Source organism: Thamnophis sirtalis, unplaced genomic scaffold, assembly GCF_051295495.1.
Source record: "Thamnophis sirtalis isolate CommonGarterSnake01/CBP01778 unplaced genomic scaffold, rThaSir2_p1.2 scaffold_9, whole genome shotgun sequence".
Taxonomy (NCBI): domain Eukaryota; kingdom Metazoa; phylum Chordata; class Lepidosauria; order Squamata; family Natricidae; genus Thamnophis; species Thamnophis sirtalis.
Window position 1 is genome coordinate 76560663 of NW_028261389.1, and position 24016 is coordinate 76584678.

The 24016-nt window shown below is 43.5% G+C and overlaps 1 protein-coding gene across 1 annotated transcript in view; it reads right to left on the minus strand.

Moving 5' to 3' along the window:
- The window catches only part of COG5 (component of oligomeric golgi complex 5), a 136504-nt gene extending 112824 nt beyond the window's left edge, over positions 1-23680 (minus strand). Inside the window, exons 1-6 of the mRNA XM_087722326.1 lie at positions 23562-23680; positions 19748-19887; positions 17980-18037; positions 9503-9557; positions 9337-9406; positions 3054-3174 (exon numbers count right to left, since the gene is read on the minus strand). Of these exons, the coding sequence (XP_087578452.1) occupies positions 3054-3174; positions 9337-9406; positions 9503-9557; positions 17980-18037; positions 19748-19887; positions 23562-23640 (523 nt within the window). The 5' untranslated portion in view covers positions 23641-23680. The remainder of the gene's footprint in view (positions 1-3053; positions 3175-9336; positions 9407-9502; positions 9558-17979; positions 18038-19747; positions 19888-23561) is intronic.
- Positions 23681-24016: the final 336 nt, after the last annotated feature.

Consider the following 24016-nt stretch of genomic DNA (forward strand, 5'->3'; position numbering starts at 1 on the left):
ACTCTACTCTATTCCTACTTCTACTCTATTCTGCTCTACTCTACTCTATTCCTACTTCTATTCTGTTCTATGCTACTCTTATTATTGCTTCCTATTTTATTCTATGCTATTTTATTCTATTCATTAAAATGTAGCAGATTATGAGATTTAAGGGAAAATCTCACAACGTGTTCTAGCAGCTATTTAATGAATGAATGACTGAGCTCCTTTGCTTCCGTTTTCAAAAAGTTCGCCTTCAAGAATAACTTCTATTTTAATGAAGACAAAATATGTCCATTAAAAGTTTGTTTTGAGACCATCTCGAAGCTAAAGCTAGAAACCCCCATCTCATTAAGAGTCCCCTTTCAACAGAGCAGTGACTACACAGCTATTTATTATTTAGGATAAGTAAAGCCACTTTAAGGACTTTTAAAGGATAATTAAAATTTAAGCTAATCTGTATACCATTGTACCACCAAGGAGCAATATTTTCCCCAAAGCCTACCAAATAGATTTGGAGAATTTTTTTTTGGCGTGCAACAGAACAAGAGCAAAATAGAAATGTAGGTTCAATATTATTTCGTTCATTATTTACTACAAATTGATAAACATATTACCCCATAAGAAAGGCTGAGAGCCAAAGAATGGAGGTCTTTGAACTCTGGTGCTGGAGAAGACTCCTGCATTGAGTCCCTTGGACTGCAAGGCCATCCAAATGGTCAGTCCTACAGGAGGTCAACCCTGACTGCTCTTTAGAAGGCCAGATCCTGAAGAGGAAACTCAAATCCTTTGGCCGCCTGATGAGAAGGAAGAAGGACTCACTGGAGAAGAGCCTCATGCTGGGAATGATGGAGGGCAAAAGAAGAAGAAGGGGACGGCAGAGAAGGAGGTGGCTGAATGGAGTCACCGAAACAGCCAGCATGAGCTTCAATGGACTCCGGAGGATGGTGGAGGACAGGAAGGCCTGGAGGAACGTTGTCCATGGTGTTGTGATGGGTCACAACTAGCAACAATAGCAACAATTACTCCAGGACTAATTTGATTTAAGAGAATTAGTTTGATCTGTTGAAAATGTAGAGCTTTCTTGCTATACTCAAGTATTAGAGTTTACAATTCAACACCACAACCCAAGCCAGACACATTAACTTCTCTTTCTCAAGGTCCTTCCAACATTCTCTTCCCCAAGGACCTGCAAAAAAAATGACCCACTTGCAATTCTTATCAGTGTGAGCTGTCAGTTTTCGATGACACCACATCCATAATCTGCAAAATGGAAGGCCACTGGAGCTGAGAAATTGACAAAAACGAGTCTTTGTGCAAAGGATGTTCCGGACTATTATAAGGAACTTTTGATTTTCCTTTTTTGAAAAGAATTGAAAGGACTTTGGTTTTTCTTTTTTTTAAAAAAAACATCATATGTACAATTCTCGACTTACAACCCATTCATTTAATGCCCATTCAAAGCTAAAATGGCAGTGAAAAAAGTGAGCATTTTCACACAACTATTTAGTATCCCCGTGGTCCACACGACCAAAATTTCAGAGGCTTGGCGATTGCCTCATACTTACGACGTTTGCAGTGTCCCAAGATCATGTGGATCCGATTTTGCGACATTCTGGCAAGCAAAATCCACGAGGAAGCCATATTCAATTAACAACCGCATCATCAATTTAACAACCGCAGCGATTCGCTTAACAACTGAGGCAGGAAAGGTCATAAAACGGGGGCCAAACTCACTTCACAAACGCCTCGCTTAGCGATAAACATTGTGCAGCTCGATTGCGGTCGTACGTCGAGGACGAGACCTGTGTAGCATGCAAGTAATATCCACAATATCTAAAATCGACAAAGTTTGTGTTCTGTCCTCCCACGACAATTCTGAGAAACATACAACGAAACGTTAAGTACAGCTAACTTCTGAAGACTCATTTGGCCCGATTTTTCAAGGAAAAGAAAATCCACCTCGTGTCAGGGTACCAAGTAACACCCCCAACGAAAGAAGACTCCGAGGTTTGGGTTTCCTCAAAGTTCCATTTTATTAGGGACGCCATCTTGGCACATCTGGGGAAACCTGAATCTGAAAGTTTCCAGGTTTTCTTCACCTGGAAAGAAAGTCTCCAGGTGAAGAAAAAAGAAAATTCAAGTCCCTGCCAGGCACCCACATCTCCATCACATGATCCAATCGGGCACCGTCCCAACTGGAGATGCCTCCCAGTCACACCTCTCCAGGAGTAGGGCAAGATGTCCTTGACTCTCTGAGAAAGGAATTGTTCTGATCTGAGCTTCCCAAGAGCATGAAGCAAACTCCTGGTCCCGACAAAAAACCCTTTTATTAATTGACTGCGAATTCTTCTCATTCACATCCAGCAAAGTCTTTCGAGGGAGGATTTACAGTCACAGGCCTTATCTGGCTTGGAGAGCTGCCAGGCTCAGATCTGCAAAACTTGGCAAGGAGCCTCAGAGAGTCACGAACCAATTAAGCAAACTAATGGTCTCCTGCAAACTCCACTCCCCTTTCGCTCCTCTTTTATTCCCTCTGGGAGGGGCCATTCGTCGTCCACCTGTGGCTTTACTCCCAAGTCGACCCCTGTTCTTTAGCTGTTCCCTTTGTCTGGCAACTGTGCATGCGCACACTGGGAACAGGCTCCATCTGTTCTTCTGCCCCATTGATGTCCAACTCCGAAGGCCGCTGATAACTGGCATACGGCTGTGTATCGGCTCATCAGAGCCTTCCCCAGCCTCCAGGACTGGCCCATGCTTCTCCCCAACTTCCTCACTGTCCGAATCTGCTGCCAGCTCTGCTGGCTGCTGGCGGGCCACAACAGGAATGTTATTTTGACTATATCTATCCCACTCCATATATTCCCCACTCCCAGTTTCCCACAGCAGTGAATTCGGCAGGCCTGAAGGCCCAATGCAGAAGATGGCTTCCAGGCCTGACACCTCAAATCGTTCGAGATTTCTTCCCACCCAATGAGAAAACACTCGTGTCAACACGGAAGGTGACCTGAGCAAAGCCGACTGAATCCAACAACACGATCTTAAAAAAAAACACAACGATCCGCCGGACTCACCGAGTTCATTGAGACTCTGAGCAGCTTTGGTGATCTCCCGGCTTCCGCCTTGAAGCTGGCCTTGAAGTCTTTTGCTGAGGTACAAGATCCGTATGATCCTCCTCAGCAGGTCGCAAGCAGCCTTGGGAGGAAAACATTGAATTAGGCAAGTGTTATTCGACAGGATTTATGATTATCCAGCATTAAGGTACCTGCTGGGGGAAACATCCCATGTTTACTACAGGGGTGAAATGCTCTGAAGTCTGCTACCAGTTCGCTTTGCGCGCATGCGCACGGCAAGCACTAAGAAGCCTTTTCTGAGTCTGCAAAGATAAGTAGAACAGTGTGTGTGTGTGCGTGTGTGTGAGACAGCTGTGCCACGTGATTTAGATTCGCTAGAAAGCAGGATTCCCTGTTTCTAGCGGATATAAATTGCACAGCACAGCTGATTGCCACACAGCTGATCGTCGGAACTTTTTTCCCCCCACTTTTTAAAAGTATCATTTTACTACTGGTTCCGACGATCAGCTGTGCGACAATCAGCTGTGCAGCACAGCTGATCATCGGAACCTTTTTAAAAAACTTTTTAAAGCATTTTTTTTTTACTAACGGTTCGCCCGAACCAGTTGCAAAAAAAAAAAAAAAGCTTTAAAAAGTTTTTAAAAAAAAGTTCTGACGATCAGCTGTGTGACAATCAGCTGTGCCGCATGATTTCTATCGAATATAAATCACGTGCCACCGCTGATTGACGCACAACTTACTACCGGTTCACCTGAACCAGTAGCATTTGTTTTTTATTACCGTTTCAGGCGCACCGGCCCAAACCGGTAGCATTTCACCCTTGGTTTGCTGGACCTGGTGGTTCGGTTCATGACTTGGTAATATCTGGTTACGCTGTTGGTCAAACACACCCACGAGAGTCCCAAAGGTGCTTTTTAAAGAGGCAACTTGTTTTTTTTCTTTTGAAGACATTTCGCTTCTCATCCAAGAAGCTTCTTCAGCTCTGACTGGATAGTGGGGAATGCAAGGATTTATATTCCTTGCAGACAGCTGGTCATTTGCATCCTTTTTAGCGGGTCGTTGAGGCCACTTGGCGGTTTAGTTGTGTCAAGTTTGCCTCAATGCCTCTCTAAAAGAATGCAAATGACGAGCTAAGATGGGGTGTTTCCCCAGCAGGTGCCTTAATGCTGAGTTTCCATTTCCTTTCCTTTCCCATTTGCATTTATTTCCTTTTTCCTTTCCTTTTTCCCTTCCCTTCCTTTCCTTTTCCCTTCCCCTTTCCTTTCACTCCCTGTCCTTCTCTTCCTTTTCACTTTCTACCCTTCCTCTTCCCTTCCTTGTTCATCAATTACCGGCGTGACTTTCAAATACATGCCAGCGAGAAGTGGCACCCTTTCCACCAACTAGTTTTCTGCAATTAAATCTCCAGCTAAACGAACTCACTTAATGGCTTTAATTATGTGTACGGAGGCACCCGCATAAATCATTCACAGCACAATCGCGCTTCCAAACCCATTCGGCGCTACAAAATGTGTGGCCTATTCAACCACAGGATTTGGATTACGTTCCTCGGTACCACAATGACTCCATTTCGTTCCAAACCGGTCGATTTTAATTGTTTGCACCGCTGAATAAATTACGTAATTGCAAAGAGGAGGATTTTCCTCTGTGGTAATTAACGTCACGACTTTAATCCGCTCTTTAGAAGCAAACCCTTTTCTCGCTTAATGTGTAATTGGAGTAACTGAGCTTGCCTAAGATGTGCAAAACATAGAAACTGCACGAAGGGTGGAAAAACTCAAAAGAGTACGAGAACTGAACAATGGAAGAATGTCATTTTACAGTATCTTGCAAGGCAGGGTGTGAATTCTACAAATAAAGGGAATGAAGTTCCTATATCCATGATGGCGAACCTGTTGCATGCACGCCACAGGTGGCACGAAGACCCCTTTCTGCTGGCACAAAAACCAGGGGTGGGTTCCTGCCAGTTCTAACCTCTTCTATAGAAGAGGTTCCACAAATCTACCGTGCCGTTTAGAACCGGTTCCAGCTCTCTCCACCCGCCCGTCCGCACCATGCTTGCCCCGCCCACCGCTCACTGATTGGCTGGCTCACCAATCGTCCCGCCCGCCTCTAAGATTCCTATCTAAACCTTAAAGTCTTAAAGCTGTCAAGTTTGAACACCCCTGGGGTTGTTTTTTTCTAAAGGGTTAGGGGTGCAAGGGTCTTGTAACTTGACAGCTTTAAGACTTGCACACTTCAACGCCAGAGTTCCTGAGCCAACATGACTGGAAGAGGAATTCTGGGAGTTGAAGTCCACAAGTCTTAAAGCTGTCAAGTTTGAACACCCCTGGGGTTGTTTTTTTCTAAAGGGTTAGGGGTGCAAGGGTCTTGTAACTTGACAGCTTTAAGACTTGCGTGCTTCAAAGGGCAGAGTTTCTGAGCCAACATTTTGATTGCTAAGCAAGAGCGTTGTTAAGTGAGTTTCACCACATTTTACAAGTTGGCCATGCCCACCCAGTCACATGACTGGCAAGCCACTCCTACTTGGTCACATGGCCGGCAAGCCACTCCTACAAAGCAGGCCACACCTACAGAAGAGGTTCTAAAAAATTTTGAAACCCACCACTGGCACAAACCATCACCCAGCTCAGCTCCACTGCGCATGCGCGCGCGCCTCCCACCAGCCAGCTAATTTTTGGGTCCCTGCTGTGCATGTGGGGGGGTGTATGTGTGTCACGTGTGCATGTGTGTGTGGGGGAGCCTGGGGGTGCGGTGTGCTGTGTTTTGGTTTCAGGAGGCTTCAGGGAGGCCTGCTAAGACCAAAATGGGGCATGGGGGCGCAGGGTGGCCGTGCGTGCATGCGCAGGGAAGCAGGGTGCATTGCATTATGGGTATGGCCACACACACACACACACACGCTGTCACACGTGTGTGCGTGATTTTGGCACGGCTGGACAAAAAGGTTCACCATCACTGTCCTCTATGTTTAGATATCTGACACCTTCGCGTTCTCGAGTTTGAAAAGGCCGGCGGTTTGAAAGATTCCAGCTATCAAGTATAATTCTAAAAGCAGATTATTTTTTAAAAGCTGCTTTTAGTCACTTGTGATTTTATACAGGCCGCTGGTTCACATGAGGATTTTGGCCCTTCAAACTAAACCAGCGGTCCTGCTGTCACCAGCCCGTCAAATAATGGAAGACTATGTTCTGACGTTTGGCCACCGACTCATATTTATGACGGCTGCCCTGATCCCCTTGTGCGACCTTCTGACAAGCAAAGTCAAATTCACTTAACAACCGTGTTACGATCAAATCGCCTAAGAAGGGTGGCAGGAGAGGTCGTAAAATGAAGCAATATTCACTTAACAACTATCTCGCATAGCAACAGAAATTTTGGGCTCTGTTTTGGTCGTAAGTCGAGGACTACCATGTACTTAAAGAAATAATGCTTCTTTTTACAAGGCTTACTTCCCACTCCTTCCTACAGTTCACTGGTAGTGCTGAAAAAAGTGAGAATTACAGTATGTCCATGAATCACTATATAATAGCACGAAGCTGGAGAAAAGAGGACATTAATTCTGAAAAACATGGGTTATTTTTGACCAAAAAAAACAACCCACAACTATCAACACTTAACAATGATTGGCATACAGCAATCTTTAATATTATGTCGGGTTTAGAAAAAAGATTCTCTGTGGATGTCCATAATGCTAAATATTATTTTCAATTTGGTTTCCACAAATTCCAGAAAATTACACACACACACTCACACACACACAAACACACACACAAACAACTAGAAGACCTCCATGGTCCCTTCCAACTCTGCTATTCTATTCTATTCTATTCTATATATTTAGAATTCTTGGGTGGTGAGGAACAAGGAATATAGATAGATAGATAGATAGATAGATAGATAGATAGATAGATAGATAGATAGATAGATAGATAGATAGATAGATAGATAGATAGATAGATAGATAGATGGAATTCTTGGGAAGAGAGGAACGAGGAACAAATATAGATATATGGAACTCTTGGGAAGAGAGGAACGAGGAACAAATATAGATATATGGAATTCTTGGGAAGAGAGGAACGAGGAACAAATATAGATATATGGATTTCTTGGGAAGAGAGGAACGAGGAACAAATAAAGATATATGGAATTCTTGGGAAGAGAGGAACGAGGAACAAATAAAGATACATGGAATTCTTGGGAAGAGAGGAACGAGGAACAAATAAAGATATATGGAATTCTTGGGAAGAGAGGAACGAGGAACAAATAAAGATACATGGAATTCTTGGGAAGAGAGGAACGAGGAACAAATAAAGATATATGGAATTCTTGGGAAGAGAGGAACGAGGAACAAATATAGATATATGGATTTCTTGGGAAGAGAGGAACGAGGAACAAATATAGATATATGGAATTCTTGGGAAGAGAGGAACGAGGAACAAATATAGATATATGGAATTCTTGGGAAGAGAGGAACGAGGAACAAATAAAGATATATGGAATTCTTGGGAAGAGAGGAACGAGGAACAAATATAGATATATGGATTTCTTGGGAAGAGAGGAACGAGGAACAAATATAGATATATGGAATTCTTGGGAAGAGAGGAACGAGGAACAAATAAAGATACATGGAATTCTTGGGAAGAGAGGAACGAGGAACAAATGTAGATATATGGAATTCTTGGGAAGAGAGGAACGAGGAACAAATAAAGATATATGGAATTCTTGGGAAGAGAGGAACGAGGAACAAATATAGATATATGGATTTCTTGGGAAGAGAGGAACGAGGAACAAATAAAGATATATGGATTTCTTGGGAAGAGAGGAACGAGGAACAAATATAGATATATGGAATTCTTGGGAAGAGAGGAACGAGGAACAAATAAAGATATATGGAATTCTTGGGAAGAGAGGAACAAGGAACAAATGTAGATACATAGAATTCTTGGGAAGAGAGGAACGAGGAACAATTATAGATATATGGATTTCTTGGGAAGAGAGGAACGAGGAACAAATAAAGATATATGGATTTCTTGGGAAGAGAGGAACGAGGAACAAATATAGATATATGGAATTCTTGGGAAGAGAGGAACGAGGAACAAATATAGATATATGGAATTCTTGGGAAGAGAGGAACGAGGAACAAATAAAGATACATGGAATTCTTGGGAAGAGAGGAACGAGGAACAAATAAAGATATATGGAATTCTTGGGAAGAGAGGAACAAGGAACAAATGTAGATACATAGAATTCTTGGGAAGAGAGGAACAAGGAACAAATGTAGATACATAGAATTCTTGGGAAGAGAGGAACGAGGAACAAATGTAGATATATGGAATTCTTGGGAAGAGAGGAACAAGGAACAAATGTAGATACATAGAATTCTTGGGAAGAGAGGAACGAGGAACAAATATAGATATATGGAATTCTTGGGAAGAGAGGAACGAGGAACAAATGTAGATATATGGAATTCTTGGGAGGAGAGGAACGAGGAACAAATATAGATATATGGAATTCTTGGGTGAATTCTAAACTGAAGCTGCAACTAAATTTAAAACGAGGAGAGCCTTGCTGAAAACTGACTTGGAAAGGCAATAAATAACTTAATGAGGAAAGGCTCTGGCTGAAATATGTGTGTGTGTGTGTGTGTGTGTGTGTGTGTGTATTAGCTGTAGTATATATATATTAGCTGATAATGGAGGAGAGCCTGTGGCTTAATGGTTAACACATCTGCCTAATATGTAATACAGCCCAGGTTCCAATCCCAGTAGGGGTATGGCTAGCTGATGAGAGCTAAATAGCTTGAAATAGATCTATACTAGTCTCCCTTTATTTATTTATCAGCACAAACACACACACACACACACACACATATATATATATATATAAGCGCTTTTGTCACGCAAAAATTCCTTGCACTTGGGGTTTTGGGGGTTTTTTTCCCCCTCTGAGAGGATTTTTGGAGGGAAAATGTTCACCATTCTTATGCTATGATTTTAATTATTTATTCTGGGAGTGTGTTCCCCCATTTCTCGACTAGTAACTATAGCAACCCTGTAGAGCCCTCCAGAAAAACCAATCTGGTTATCTCTTGTCCATCATTAATTCACTCCCATGTTGGAAGTCGCAAAACCCTGTTCCAAAAAATATCCTCCACGTCTGTTAAATCTCGCCATCGTTCTGCGGCTGTCGGATAAAGACTCTTTGGAAGGCAAAAAAAAGGAGGAGGAAGGGGAAAAAAAGAGGAATATTTCTGAAAAAGGAGAGAGAAGAGAGAATAACTTACCTGGAGCCTTGCTAGCTGCGCCGTGCGGGATACGATTTTGTGGTAGGGGTCGATAATTTTGGCTTTGATCCTAAGGCAAAAAAAAAAAAGGAGCCACGTTTCAGAGACCAGCGGTATGCACAAGAATTTAAAAACTTCCAAACAACGGGATACGGATCTGACATACCTGTCAACGGTGCTCTGCAGGGCACTGATTCGGGTCTGCATCATTTCGAGAACACCTGCGCCAAAGATAGAAGAAGCGATCAAAATAACGGCCTCGCTGAGGGAAAGGCTGGGGGGTTCCCCCCCCCTCTAGTTGAGGAAAAGAAACTTAAAATAAGTTAGGAAATTGCGGGATTTATAATACAGGTGGTCCTCGGCCGGCGATGGTTCATTTAGGGGCAGTTCAAATATTTTATGTGAATTTCAGGATAGTTAATTTATTCTAGAAGATTTCTCATTCTTTTAAGAGGATCATTTTTTACATTTGATTCTCTGTGAGAGAAAAAAAACAGTTAAATTCGAGCTTGTCGATCAGAAAGGTTGGCGGTTCGAATCCCTAGCGCCGCAGAACGGAGGGAGGTCCTGTGACTCGTCCCAGCTTCTGCCAACCTAGCAGTTCGAAAGCACGTAAAAAGTGCAAGTAGAAAAATAGGAATCACTTTTGGTGGGAAGGGAAGAGCGTTCCGTGCGCCTTCGGCATTGAGTCACGCCGGCCACATGACCATGGAGACGTCTTCGGAGAGTGCCGGCTCTTCGGCTTTGAAACGGAGATGAGCACCACCCCCTGGAGTTGGGAACGACTAGCACATATCTGCGAGGGGAAGTTTTACCTTTACCTAAAGTTACAACGGCCCTGAAAAAAGTGACTTTTTTTCATCCTTACGACCGTCGCCGCCTTCCCCGCAGTCACATGATCAACATTTCCGACGCTCGGCGGTCTTTATGACAGTCAGGACGTTTTCCGGGCCTTTTGCGACCTTTCTGAGGAAAAAGTCAATGGGGCAGCCACATTCGCTTACTCACCATGTGACTCACTGAACAATGGCAGGGCTTCACTTAACGACGGTAGCAAGGAAGACAGTAAAAAGGGGCGAAACGCAATTAAGACCCGTCTCCCTCAGCAACATGCATGCTGGGCTCAATTGCGATTGCGAGCGGGAACACAGCTGAGCCCAAAATTTATGTTGTTCAGCAAGTTTTGCCTCAGTTTACGACCTTCCTCATCAAAAGCGAACTTAACAGGACTACCTATACAATCTTAAAACATTTTCATAGTAAACAATGAGTAAACGATTATGTTCAGGGCACAAAGGGTGTTATTTTTTCTGACACATCTGCATAAACCTACACACTTGTTTAAATCTTAGTTTAGTCCATGGAGCTTCTCGGAATATTTAGCGGTACAAAGCAACCTAAACCCTTCCTGACTTAATGCCAAACTTAAACAAGATTTGTGGTACTCAGGTGTTAATCACACCGCTTGGCACACAGCATTTCTGCGTACGGCCATTATTTCTATCCCGCTTTTAAGGCTAAAAAATCTTCTAAAGCAGCTTACGAGAGCATTACAAAATCTGTAGTAGAAGAAGAAAAATCCACACTACGTATTGGGTTAAAGCTAACAAAGGAAACCGGAGATCCTTTCCCGACGGAAAGGCCGTTGTAAGACGAGGACTGCATGCAGCTACTCAAGCTTTGCTTGAAACATCTTAAACGACGGAGCCTCCATAGCTACAAGAGAAAGGCTGTTTACCGTTAAAAAAATTCTCCCAGCTAGTAAATTCCTCTTTAATTTAATTCCTGGAAAGCTTCCACCTGTCGATTCTCATCCACTCCTTAGGAGCTAGGAAAAATAAACTTCCCTGCAGTAAAGGAGAATATGTGTAGCTCAGGGATGAAATGAGGGGTACTTGGCGTTCTCTGAGCTTGGTTGTTTTCTTGCAGACATTTCATTACCCAAATAGGTAATAACATCAGTAGTAGATAGTAGAGATAGATAGGTGATGGATAAATGATAGAGATGGATGGATGGATGGATGGATGGATGGATGGATGGATGGATGGATGGATAGATAGATAGATAGATAGATAGATAGATAGATAGATAGATAGATAGATAGATAGATAGATAGATAGATAGATACATACATACATACATACATACATACATACAGTAGATAGATAGATAGATAGATAGATAGATAGATAGATAGATAGATAGATAGATAGATAGATAGATAGATAGATAGATAGATAGATAGATAAATAGATGATAAGAGAGAGGGGGAGGGAGGGGGAGGGATAGATAGATGGGTGGATGGATGGACGGATGGACAGACAGATAGAGAGGCAACAAAGGAGAATTGTAGCTCAGGGTTGACATAGCAATAGCAATAGCAGTTAGACTTATATACCGCTTCATGGGGCTTTCAGCCCTCTCTAAGCGGTTTACAGAGTCAGCATATCGCCCCCCACAGTCTGGGTCCTCATTTCACCCACCTCGGAAGGATGGAAGGCTGAGTCAACCTTGAGCCGGTGAGATTTGAACCGCCGAACTGCAGATACCAGTCAGCTGAAGTGGCCTGCAGTGCTGCACCCTAACCACTGCGCCACCTCGGCTCGACATGAGGAATCCTTGGTGCTCTCTGAGCTTGCCTGTTATTTTGCAGACGTTTCATTACCATACTAGGTGATATAATCAGTGCTAGATAATACCGATGATAGATGATAGATAGATAGATAGATAGATAGATAGATAGATAGATAGATAGATAGATAGATGATAGATAGATAGATAGATAGATAGATAGATAGATAGATAGATAGATAGATAGAGGCAACAAAGGAAAATAATTGTACCTCAGGGTTGACATGAAGAATCCTTGGTGCTCTCTGAGCTTGCCTGTTATTTTGCAGACGTTTCATTACCATACTAGGTAACATCATCAGGGTTAGTGATAATGTTCCCTAATTAGGGTCATGGAACGTCGGCAAGAAAACAAGCAAGCTCAGAGAACTCCAGGAAAGAAAGAAAGGAAGAGAAGGAGAGGATGTCATGCAGGCGTTCTTTTTAAGCTGAGAGGCACTGACGATATATGCGGGGAAACATCAGCCTTGCAGAAATAATAAGGTTGCCCCCCACACACATGGTTTCGCCAGCAGACCAGAGACCCCGGAGTACTATGGAGCCGACCGAATGGTTGGCCCGATTGTTGTCAACCCCGAAAGACAGGGAGGGGCTTTGGACTATACAGGTAGTCCTCCCTTAGTGACTTCTCGTTCAGCAACCATTCGAAGTTACAACAGTGCTCAACGAGAAGACTTATGGCCGGTCCTCGAAGTTGTGGCTGTCGCAGCGTCCCCACAGTCACAGGATCGTGATTGGGGCCCTTGGCAACCCGCACACAGGGTCACAGTTTCCCACGGTCACAACATCCTCGCTTGTGATCGTCCCTGCGGGCACCCAAGAAGTCAAGTCAATGAGGAAACCAGCCACCCCCGGATGTTGTGCTGAATGACTGCTCAGGATTCCTTAACTCACCACAACCCGAACCGTCATTGCCCACGGAGGATCGCGTTTCATTTCGTTGCCCAAGGTGCAATGACAATCAATTCAACTAAACTCAATTCCTTTGCGACTGGAAGACAAATAAAACGATGCGATGCGCCACAGTCAGAGGTGGGTTCCTACCCGTTCGCACCTATTTGGTAGAACCGGTTCGTCAAATCTACCGAACCGGTTAGAAGAGGTTCCACCAGTGGACCCGGAAAGCAGGCCACACCTACAGAAGAGGTTCCCAAAATTCTTTGAAACCCACCACTGGTCCTTGGATAGGATTATTCTCCACTATCAGGCTCCTATTTATAAAACTCAGTGCCTCTGTGAAAGGGAAGGATGACTACTGCGTTTGTGGTGCAATCAGAACATTGCGTGTCTTGAAGTTGTTTTAACGCAAACCAAAAAACAAGTTTACCTCATATTCTTATGCATGCCAGTGCTGTGTGTGAGGTAATTTAAGGTGGTTCTGACAAGTGTCGTCGGTATCTTCATATCCAGTCACATGGGCGGCAAGCCACTCCCATCCGGTCACATGGGCGGCAAGCCACTCCCACAAATGAGGCCACACCCACAGAGTAGGTTCGAACAATTTTTGAAACCCACCACTGGCCACAGTCCAAACCCCATCGCAGTCCAGAACCGTCAATCAACACCAGACGAGTGGCTGTTAACATCAGGGCTAAAAAATACGAACCCGCTTACTCAGGCACTCTTGGTCTGCTGACAGCTCTTACTATTAATAGCCGCGACGGTGCATTTTACAAGGCGTTGCTGGCAGCGTTTGGGTCCAACTTTTGACAGAGAAAGAACGGCGGTTGAACCCATTGGGTGAGGTGAAGGGCACCCATCAAATAGGTCAAGAGGAGAACAGGTGATTCGGTGGATTAATCTTTCTACATGACAAGGCCCCCTTCGTTTATATTCAAAAACTAGCCGATAACCCTATTTGTAGGAGGAAAATATCCTGACCTGAAGTAATTTCTAATGTTGGATTTTCCCCCTTATTAGAGGGAGCCCCCTTGTGGAGTACTGTGAAACCGTTACCACTGCGCTGCACAGTAGAAGCCATTTTACAGCAGTACAGTAGAAGCCATTTTAAGGCACAACAGGCTGTCTCTTAACAGAACACACACGCTGAGGAGTTTTAGGGGTGTCTTACCCCCACAGTATTTGTTTCCAGAGAGTAAGTCATCTGTGTACCAAGTTTGGTTGAAATTGCTCAAGGCATTCCAGAGTTATGCTGGAACACACGCACACACACACACACACACACACACAGAGCCATTTTTATATATATGGATCAGAGCACCAAGAATTGTTCCTGATTTGAAGAAAAAAAAATCCCTACTGGAGGGATTAGCATTAGTATTAGTATTAGCAAGGGGTTTAAACTGAAATCATCAAAATCTCACTGTAAATATATTCCGGAAATAAAATCATTACAAAAATCGACAAAATGTTCAGCCGAGCAGTATGAGGCCTTCTAAATTTATTCCTTTTTTTTAAAACCACGGTCTCAACCCCCGGCAAACACTCATGCATTAAGAATCCAAGCGTTATGTATGTATTTCGTTTATGGAAATAAAAATATTCAGCTGCTGGATCTGGAACGGGGAATCCGTCAGAAGAAGCTAAAATCCTAGCCGGTCGGTCTGTTCAAACCTCGCAGCTCAGAATCCGAAAGCCGGAAGGATAATCCAGAATATTTTTAAAGCTTTCCATTAACGGAAAATAAATAAATAAATCTTGAACGTCTACACGCAATCCTCAACCAGTTACCAGATAAAAAGGCTACGGTATTTCAACAAATGTCAGTGGGTTGTGTTTAGGGGTGATATCCATTAGGTCAGTGCTGGCTGGGGAATTCTGGGAGTTGAAGTCCACGCATCTTAAAAGTAGCCAAGATTGATTTAAGATTAAGCCAAAAAAAAAAAAAAATCTTCTATTAGGGACACATCAGAAAGGTCAGCAGTTCAGCGGTTCGAATCCCTAGTGCCATGTAACGGAGTGAGCTCCCGTGACTTGTCCCAGCTTCTGCCAACCTAGCAGTTCGAAAGCACGTCAAAAATGCAAGTAGAAAAATAGGAACCACCTTTGGTGGGAAGGAAACAACGTTCCGTGTGCCTTCGGTGTTTAGTCATGCCGGCCAGATGACCACGGAGACGTCTTCGGACAGCGCTGGCTCTTAGATTTGAAACAGAGATGAACACTGCCCCCTAGAGTCGGGAACGACTAGCACATATATGTGAGGGGAACCTTTACCTTATTATTAAATGACCTGCTAAGTTAATATAAAAGGCATCAGAAGGCAGGACGAGTAACAATGGATGGAAATTGATCAAGGAAGGAAGCAACCTGGAATTAAGGAGAAATTTCCTAACGGTGAGAACAATTAACCAGTGGAACTGCTTGCCACCAGAAATTGTGGATACTCCATCACTGGAGGTTTTTAGGAAGAGATGGTATCTATCTACCATCTCTATCTATCTACCTGCCTACTTAGTACCTACCTACCTACTTACCCCCCCTCTCTCCTATCTATCTATCATCTATCTATCTATCTATCTATCTATCTATCTATCTATCTATCTATCTATCTATCTATCTCCTATCTCTTTCTCCTATCTCTGTCTGACTCTGTCTGACTCTGTCTGTCTATCTATCTATCTATCTATCTATCTATCTATCTATCTATCTATCTATCTATCTATCTATCTATCTATCTCCTATCTCTTTCTCCTATCTCTGTCTGACTCTGTCTGTCTGTCTATCTATCTATCTATCTATCTATCTATCTATCTATCTATCTATCTATCCATCCATCCATCCATCCATCCATCCATCCATCCATCCATCCATCCATCCATCCGATCTATTTTTCTACCTACCTACCTACCTACCTACCTACCTACCTACCTACCTACCTACCATCTCTCTCTCTCTCTCTCTCTCTCTGTCTAGCATCTATCTATCTATCTATCCATCCATCCATCCATCCATCCATCCATCCATCCATCCATCCATCCATCCATCCATCCGATCTATTTTTCTACCTACCTACCTACCTACCTACCTACCTACCTACCTACCTACCTACCTACCTACCATCTCTCTCTCTCTCTCTCTCTCTCTGTCTAGCATCTATCTATCTATCTATCTATCTATCTATCTATCTATCTATCTATCTATCTATCTATCTATCTATCTATCTATCTATCTATCTACCGTTTATAAGGTCCCCTTCTTGAGCAGAGGGTTGGACTAGAAAACCTCCAAGATCCTTCTTTCCGGCTCTATTCTGATTGATAGTTAAGGCCGATGAGCTGAGAATTTGTAATGTTGCACAGATTTGGGGCATCCTGAAAAGGTGATGTATTTCATTTTTTTTTTACTTAAAAGCAATTTTGAAATTACCGCACTTAAGGGAAGCACAGTTCATTATATAAGAACAGATTTGCAAAAAGCTAGTGACAGTGCAGAAGCAGCTTTCCAAATGGAAAAAGAAAAAAAAAGACAATCCAAGCAAAACAGGAAAACACTAACATTTTTATGGCATTCAGTTATCAAAAGACCCTTTTGGTATTTTCCTCCTAACGAAGGCTACAATAATTACATTTTCACACATTTGTTCAGATGTACCTTTCAGGCTACAGATGTCATCGCAAGTATAAAGTCGTTTTTTTCTGTAGGAGTCCAATTCTATATATGGACCCAAGAAGGCTCAGCATACAGGCATGAGGCAGTAGGCATGTGTCAACCCACACATTTGTCGATGCTTACTCACTTACACATAAAGGAGACAGGATTCAGACTCAATATCATGCATTATTTAACAGAATGGAAAGTGTATGTATTAGGGTTGTCACCTAATAGGTCTTCCAGGACTGATTTAAAATTTTCAGTTTGAAAACTGGCTCAATTCGGAGGATGAGACAACTGCAGCCTGGGATGAGATCGGATGGGATGGGACAGGACGGGATGGAAAATATGGAATGGAATGAAACAGAATGCAGAATAGAATAGAAAATGCGGAATGAAATAGAAAATAAAGAGTGGGGTGGGGTGGAATGGAATAAAATGGAATAGAATAGAATGCAGAATAGAATAGAATAGAACGCAGAATAGAATAGAACGCAGAATAGAATAGAATGCAGAATAGAATAGAACGCAGAATAGACTAGAATGCAGAATAGAATAGAATGCAGAATAGAATGCAGAATAGACTAGAACGCAGAATAGAATAGAATGCAGAATAGAATAGAATGCAGAATAGAATAGAATGCAGAATAGAATAGAATAGAATAGAACGCAGAATAGAATAGAACGCAGAATAGAATAGAACGCAGAATAGAATAGAATGCAGAATAGAATAGAATACAGAATAGAATAGAATACAGAATAGCATGCAGAATAGAATAGAATAGAATGCAGAATAGAATAGAATAGAATAGAATAGAATGCTTGAAAATTAATGTAGAACTCCTTAGCATCAGAGCGTGTTAATATAAGGCAACTGGCAGTTGGAACAGAGTTCTTTTCAGGTGGGGAGGGGGAGTAGAATGTCTAACTTGTTTAGCATCAGAGCGTGTGAATATAATACTGTACACGAAATACTAATGATCTGATGGGTCATTTCAAAAAAATCCTTTCTTAGCGAGCAGCTAGAAGCCAAGAGGAACATACGTGCAACGTTTCAAGTTTGTAGGCTTTACAGTTCTGGAGATTTCGTGATGAGTGAGTGGTATTCGGCTTTTATATCTATCTAGATTTCCACCCGGGCAGAAAAGTTACATGCAGAGAATCGGTTAAGAACTGCGCCACCTGCTGGCAATATAAATAAGTACCACACGTTCATGTTTGAAAGGGGTCGAAAAGAGAACACAGATAGTCCTTGACTTACAACAGTTCATTTAGTGACTGTTCAAAGTGACAATGGCTGGCTGAGGAATTCTGGGAGTTGAGGTCCACACAGTTTAAAGCTCATAAGGTTGAGAAACAATGATTCAGAACATAAGACTGAGACAGCCTGATTAGAAGGCCTATATTTAGGCCCATTTATAGGCGCTCAGTAAATTTTATAATAAACGAATGTTGCTTACCTTCCAAAGATTCTATGCCAGTCGCTTGTGCCAGCAAGTCTTCGTGCCTTGCAACTACCTAAAAAGTGAAAATATCAATCAGAAGCTTTAAAAAAAGGGGGAATTTATATTTTAGAAGTATTTAAAAAGATCCATTTGGATCCTCTCTCAAGCGATGGATTTCCCAGCAGGCTTGGGGAGCCCATGGAAAAAGGGAGCCTGTAAGGTAGTGGTATTATGTATAGGATATTGGTCCATTCTCCTTCGGTTACATTCAGGTTGGAGTATTTTTAATTGTTTTAGACCTGTTTTTAATTGTTGTTCTATGGATTGCCAAGATCCATGTTTGCAAGATAGGCAGCTATGTACACTACACAAATAGGTAGCAGAGGTGGGTTCCTACCTATTCGCACCCAGTTCGCACCTATTCGGTAGAACCGGTTCGTCAAATCTACCGAACCGGTTAGAAGAGGTTCCACCAGTGGACCCGGAAAGCAGGCCACACCTACAGAAGAGGTTCCAAACATTTTTTGAAACCCACCACTGGCAAGGATCTTGTAACTTGACAGCTTTAAGACTTGCATGCTTCAATGCCAGAGTTTCTGAATAGCTACTTGGACCGACCTAAGTACTAATTCATAATTTCATATCCAGTCACATGGGTGGCAAGCCACTCCCACAAAGGAGGCCACACCCACAGAGTAGGTTCCAACAATTTTTGAAACCCACCACTGATAGGTAGGTAGGTAAAAGATAGGTAGGTGGGAGGATGGATGGGGAGAGAGAGAGAGAGAGAGAGAGAGAGAGAGAGAGATGATTGATGGATAGCTGGATGGATAGACAAAGATGGATGGATAGATGGATGGATGGATGGATGCAAACAGAAAGACAAAGATAAATGATAGATAGGTGAAAAAGATAAATACCCCACTTTCCCAAAAATAAGACCTTCCAATACCCCCAATCGGGCTTTTGAGCGCATGCGCTAAAATAAGCCCTCCCCGAAAATATTGCAACACAGCAGCAGCCGTGAGGTGACCACGCTCGCTGCCTCCTGCACCCCAAAAATAATAAGACCTCCCCGAAAATAAGGCCAAGCGCTTATTTCGGAGGTCAAAAGAAAATAAGACCCTGTCTTATTTTGGGGGGAAACACGGTAGACAGACAGACAGACAGACGATGACGGATAGCTGGATGGACGAACAGACAGATGGATTGGCAAAATGAATGGATGAATGGATGGATTGATGGATAGAAAGACCGACAGAGATAAATGATATAGATAGGTGATATAGACAGACAGACAGATGATGGACGGATAGCTGGATGGATAGACGGGCAGACAGACGGACAAATTGACAGACAAATGGATGGATACATACATACATAGCTGGATAGATAGGTGGACAGACAGACGGGATGGAATCTGATGTCTGTCTGGTCAAAATAAAAGGTTTGCAGAACGCATGTCATAATTCTTAGGATCCTGTCCAGGAATTGCAACTATAATGCTAAATGTAAGACTTCCCGACAACTATCCATTTTAATATTTCATTCAGTAAACTAATGCTCACCCAATATTCAAAAAAATTGTTTTATGAAGACTAGCCCGAGGCTTCCCATCTCTTTTTTCAGTTCCAAAACAGCCAATCTCCTGTTTATTTCACCTGTGCCTAGCTCCATTAATTTGGGACTGTCAACAAATGGCGATGCTCATCCATAACTTCAATCAAAAGCAATATTCTGTGTTCATCCTTTTATTTCGCGCCTACCTTGAATTGGTACTTACTTGCACGTGGAGCTCTTTATCTAACTGGCTGATCCCTTGAGCAAGTTTGGCTAATTGTTCAGCAATGACAGCCTGGTGGATGGACTGGGAGGTGTAAGCCTTCACATCAAAATCTTCCCGCAAAAAATCCACGTAACATTCTGAAAGGGAACACAGAAGCAATATAAAGACGAAAAGGCTTCCTTTTGTTTGCTCAGAGGAAATCCAGAAGCATTTTTTTTTGAGTTTTCTCTATGCAGAACAAAGAAACTTAGAATAAAGCTTTAAAACCACAAGGTTCCCTGATAAAAATATGCCCTTGTAGCTCAGCAATTCCCTGCCTGGAAACTTCTGTTGGTTGTCAAAGCACTCTGAAGACATCTGAAGCCAGACAGGTACTCATTAAAAGCACAGACTTTTATAAATAATTAGAACTTCTTTAGCTGAACTAATACTAACAGCCAAAACGAACATTCAGACCACGTTCTACCTGCTGTGGCCCACCAGCAGCCAGCAGAGCTGGCAACAGATTCGGACAGTGAGGAGGTTGGGGAGGAAGATGGGCCAGTCCTGGAGTCTGGGGAAGGCTCTGAGGAGGGCTCTGTGTCGGAGGCAGAGAGGGGGCCAGGGCCGTATGCCAGTTATCAGCTGCCTTCAGAGTCAGACAGCAGTGAGGCAGAGGAACAGCTGGAGCCTGTTCCTAGTGTACGTATGCGCAGAGTTGCCAGACAAAGGGAACAGCTAAAGAATAGGGGTCGACTTGGGAGGAAGGCCACAGATGGACGGTGAATGGCCCCTCCCAGAGGAAATAAAAGAGGAGCGAAAGGGGAGTGGAGTTTGCAGGAGACAATTAGTTTGCTTAATTGGTTCATGACTCTCCAAGACTCCTTGCCAAGTTCTGCAGATATCGGCCTGGCATCTCTCCAAGCCAGATAAGGTCTGTGACTGTAAATCCTCCCTTGAGAGACTTTGCTGGATGTGAATGAACAGAATTCACAGTCAATTAATAAAAGGGGTTTTTGTCAGTACGAGGAGTTTGCTGCACGCTTTTGGGAAGCCTCGGTCAGAATACTATCCTGGAAATCATGTTAGTCCCACGATGCAAACCAGAAGAAGAAACAAGACTGCGGGAAAGTTTAATACCATTTTTTAAAAATTAAGATGAATATTGTATTAGCACTTCGCAAGAATGATTCTTTTCCTGGTGCTCTCTGAACTTGGTGGTTTTCTTTAAGACGTTTTGTCACCAACCTAGGTAATGTCATCAATGTAGGCCTGAGGTTACCAAGTTGGGAATGAAACATCTACCAACAGTGACAGGGCAAGCCACATTATAAAATGAGAGCAAGCCGCAGACCCTTACCAGAGCCAAGAGCCAAGGTGGCGCAGTGGTTAAATGCAGCACTGCAGGCTACTGCTAGATCAGCAGGTCAGCGGTTCAAATCTCACCGGCTCAGGGTTGACTCAGACTTCCATCCTTCCGAGGTGGGTAAAATGAGGACCCAGATTGTTGGGGGCAATATGCTGACTCTCTGTAAACCGCTTAGAGAGGCCTGTAAGGCCTATGAAGCGGTATATAAGTCTACTGCTATTGCTATTACCAGCACTGATGATGTTACCTAGTTGGGTAATGAAACGTGTGCAAGAAAAACCATCAAGCTCAGAGGTCACCAAAGAGCCCAACCTCCAGCGACAAATATTCTTTTTTTTATAAAATTGCAAATAACTCCTGGGCTCACCTTTTGCAACCTTCTGCCAAGCCAAGTCAGCAGGAAAGTCAAATTGATTTACACAACCAGGTTACTGATTTAACCGCAGTGATTCACTTCACTGTAGCAAGAAAGGTTGTAAAATGGGGCAAAACTCACTTAACAAATGTCTCACTTAGCAATAGAAACTTTGGGCTCAATTATGTCCGTAGATTGAGGACTACCTGTATAGGGAGATTTCTTTACTTAAAGGATATTTACATGGCAGAATTGAGTTTCAAATAACACTGATTTCGTTGTCTTGGGTGACATCTATGAAAAAAATTCAGGTGCTCAGGCATGAAAATGTGCTGCTCAAACACTATACTTTTCCGCTCACACTGAAAAAAAATTAGAGGGAACATTGTCTACCACCCCTGTAAGCAATAGCAATAGCAGTAGACTTATATACCGCTTCATAGGGCTTTCAGCCCTCTCTAAGCGGTTCACAGAGTCAGCATATTGCCCCCAACAACAATCCAGGTCCTCATTTTACCCACCTCGGAAGGATGGAAGGCTGAGTCAACCCTGAGCCGGTGAGATTTGAACCGCTGAACTGCTGATCTAGCAGTCAGCTGAAGTAGCCTGCAGTGCTGCATTTAACCACCACGCCACCTCGGCTCCTAAGATTAAAGCAATGATGGCCTGAATAATTTCCTTGTTCCTTTAGATTGCTTTGGGTTTGAGTCATGCGTCTCGTCTCTTGGGAAACTGAGCCCACATATCTCCACCAAAATAATCTTTTTGACCCTCTGTAAATCAGGAAGGGCTCAAAGTGATTCTCCCCAATAGTGACATTGAATTAAGAGCATGAAACCCAGAGATGCAATCCCACAAGGGGGTTTAACTTTTAGGGGCTGAAATCAGAAGTACCACAGAGAGAGTTGGCACTGCAGTGTTGATCAAGCTTAGCCACTTGAAGACAGGGCGGACTTCAACTCCCAGAATTCCCCATTGAGTATTTTGAGTATTTGAGTATTTATTAATACTTATAGGCCGCCCTTTTCCCTGAGGGGACTCAGGGCGGCTTACATAAAATGAGGGGAGGGGGTATACAATAGACACACACAATACATAGAGTAAAATAATAAGCAACATTCATTCATCATTCGGGAGGGGGCAATTATCTTTGTCCCCAGGCCTGACGGGCTAGCCAGGTCTTGAGGGCTGTGCGGAAGGCCTGGACGGTGGTGAGGGTACGAATCTCCACGGGGAGATCGTTCCAAAGGGTCGGAGCTACTACTGAAAAGGCCCTCCTCCGTGTGGTTGCCAGTCAGCACTGACTGGCAGATGGAACTCGGAGGAGGCCTTTTGCCTTGGGGGGGGGGGGCTGCAAAACCCTCTGGGCCTCGCTAGGTGGCAGCAGAGAGTCAATAGTTGCCTGGAATCCTTTTAATGCAGTGTGGTACAAAGTTGGCCACTTGGACTTCAACTCCCAGAATTCCCCCAACCTGCATTGCTGATGAATTGCAATGGAGTCATACCTTACAATGGAGTCCATGCACCGCATGGACTCCATTGTAACACATGACTGCATTGCAATTCACCAGCAATGCCAGCTGGGGGATTCTGGGAGTTGACGTTCACCCATCTTCAAGCGGCCAAGCTTCAAATGACTCCCAAAATTCCCCAGCCAGCATGATTAGCTGCCGCTGTGCCACGCAGTCATGCGTTACAATGGAGACCATGCAAAAGGCCATAGGGAATTCTGGGAGTTGGAAGTGATTTGAAGCTTGGTCAATTGAGGCTGGGTGGACTTCGACTCCCAGAATTCCCCACTGCACCGCATGGACTCCATTGTAAGGCACGACTCCATTGCAATTCATCAGCAATGCAGGTTGGGGGAATTCTGGGAGTTGAAGTCCAAGGGGCCAACTTTGTACCACACTGCATTAAAAGGATTCCAGGCAACTATTGACTCTCTGCTGCCACCTTGCGACGCCCGGAGGGTTTTGCAGCCCCCCCAAGGCACATATTGAATGCCGGTGAACCTAAGGGGTCTTTGGGGGGGGGGGGGTTAAAGTAATTAAAACCCCGCTAACAACCGTGGCAGGCCCTTCCCTTCGTCCCCGGCCTTTCCTGCTCACCATCTCCCAAGAGCTCGCCAGGACTCGGCTCGGAAAGCGCCGCCGTCCCCGTCTCGGGAAGACTTTTCAGCCCTTCCATGCTGGCACCAGAAGGACCCAGCTGCGCCGTGACGACATAAAAGGGCGCCGCCCGCTCTGCCGCGCGTAGCAGATTGGACCCATAGAGATTGGAAAGTGCAGACGTGCACGTCTACTTCTCTAAGACTTTCCATTCTGTTCTCCCCCCCCAAAGTGAATCTTATTGGTCCTCTGATTCCCCAAAAGACTTTTATCTTTATAACATACATTTAACGTGCTATGTGATGCCTTGGGAAGGCCACACTTGGAATACGGCATCCAGTTTTGGCAGCCACGATATTAAAAAATATTAAATATAAATAAAATATTTAAAAAAAGAAGTTGAGATCTGTAGAAAGAGTGCAGAGAAGAGCAAGAAACATGATTGGGGTTCTGGA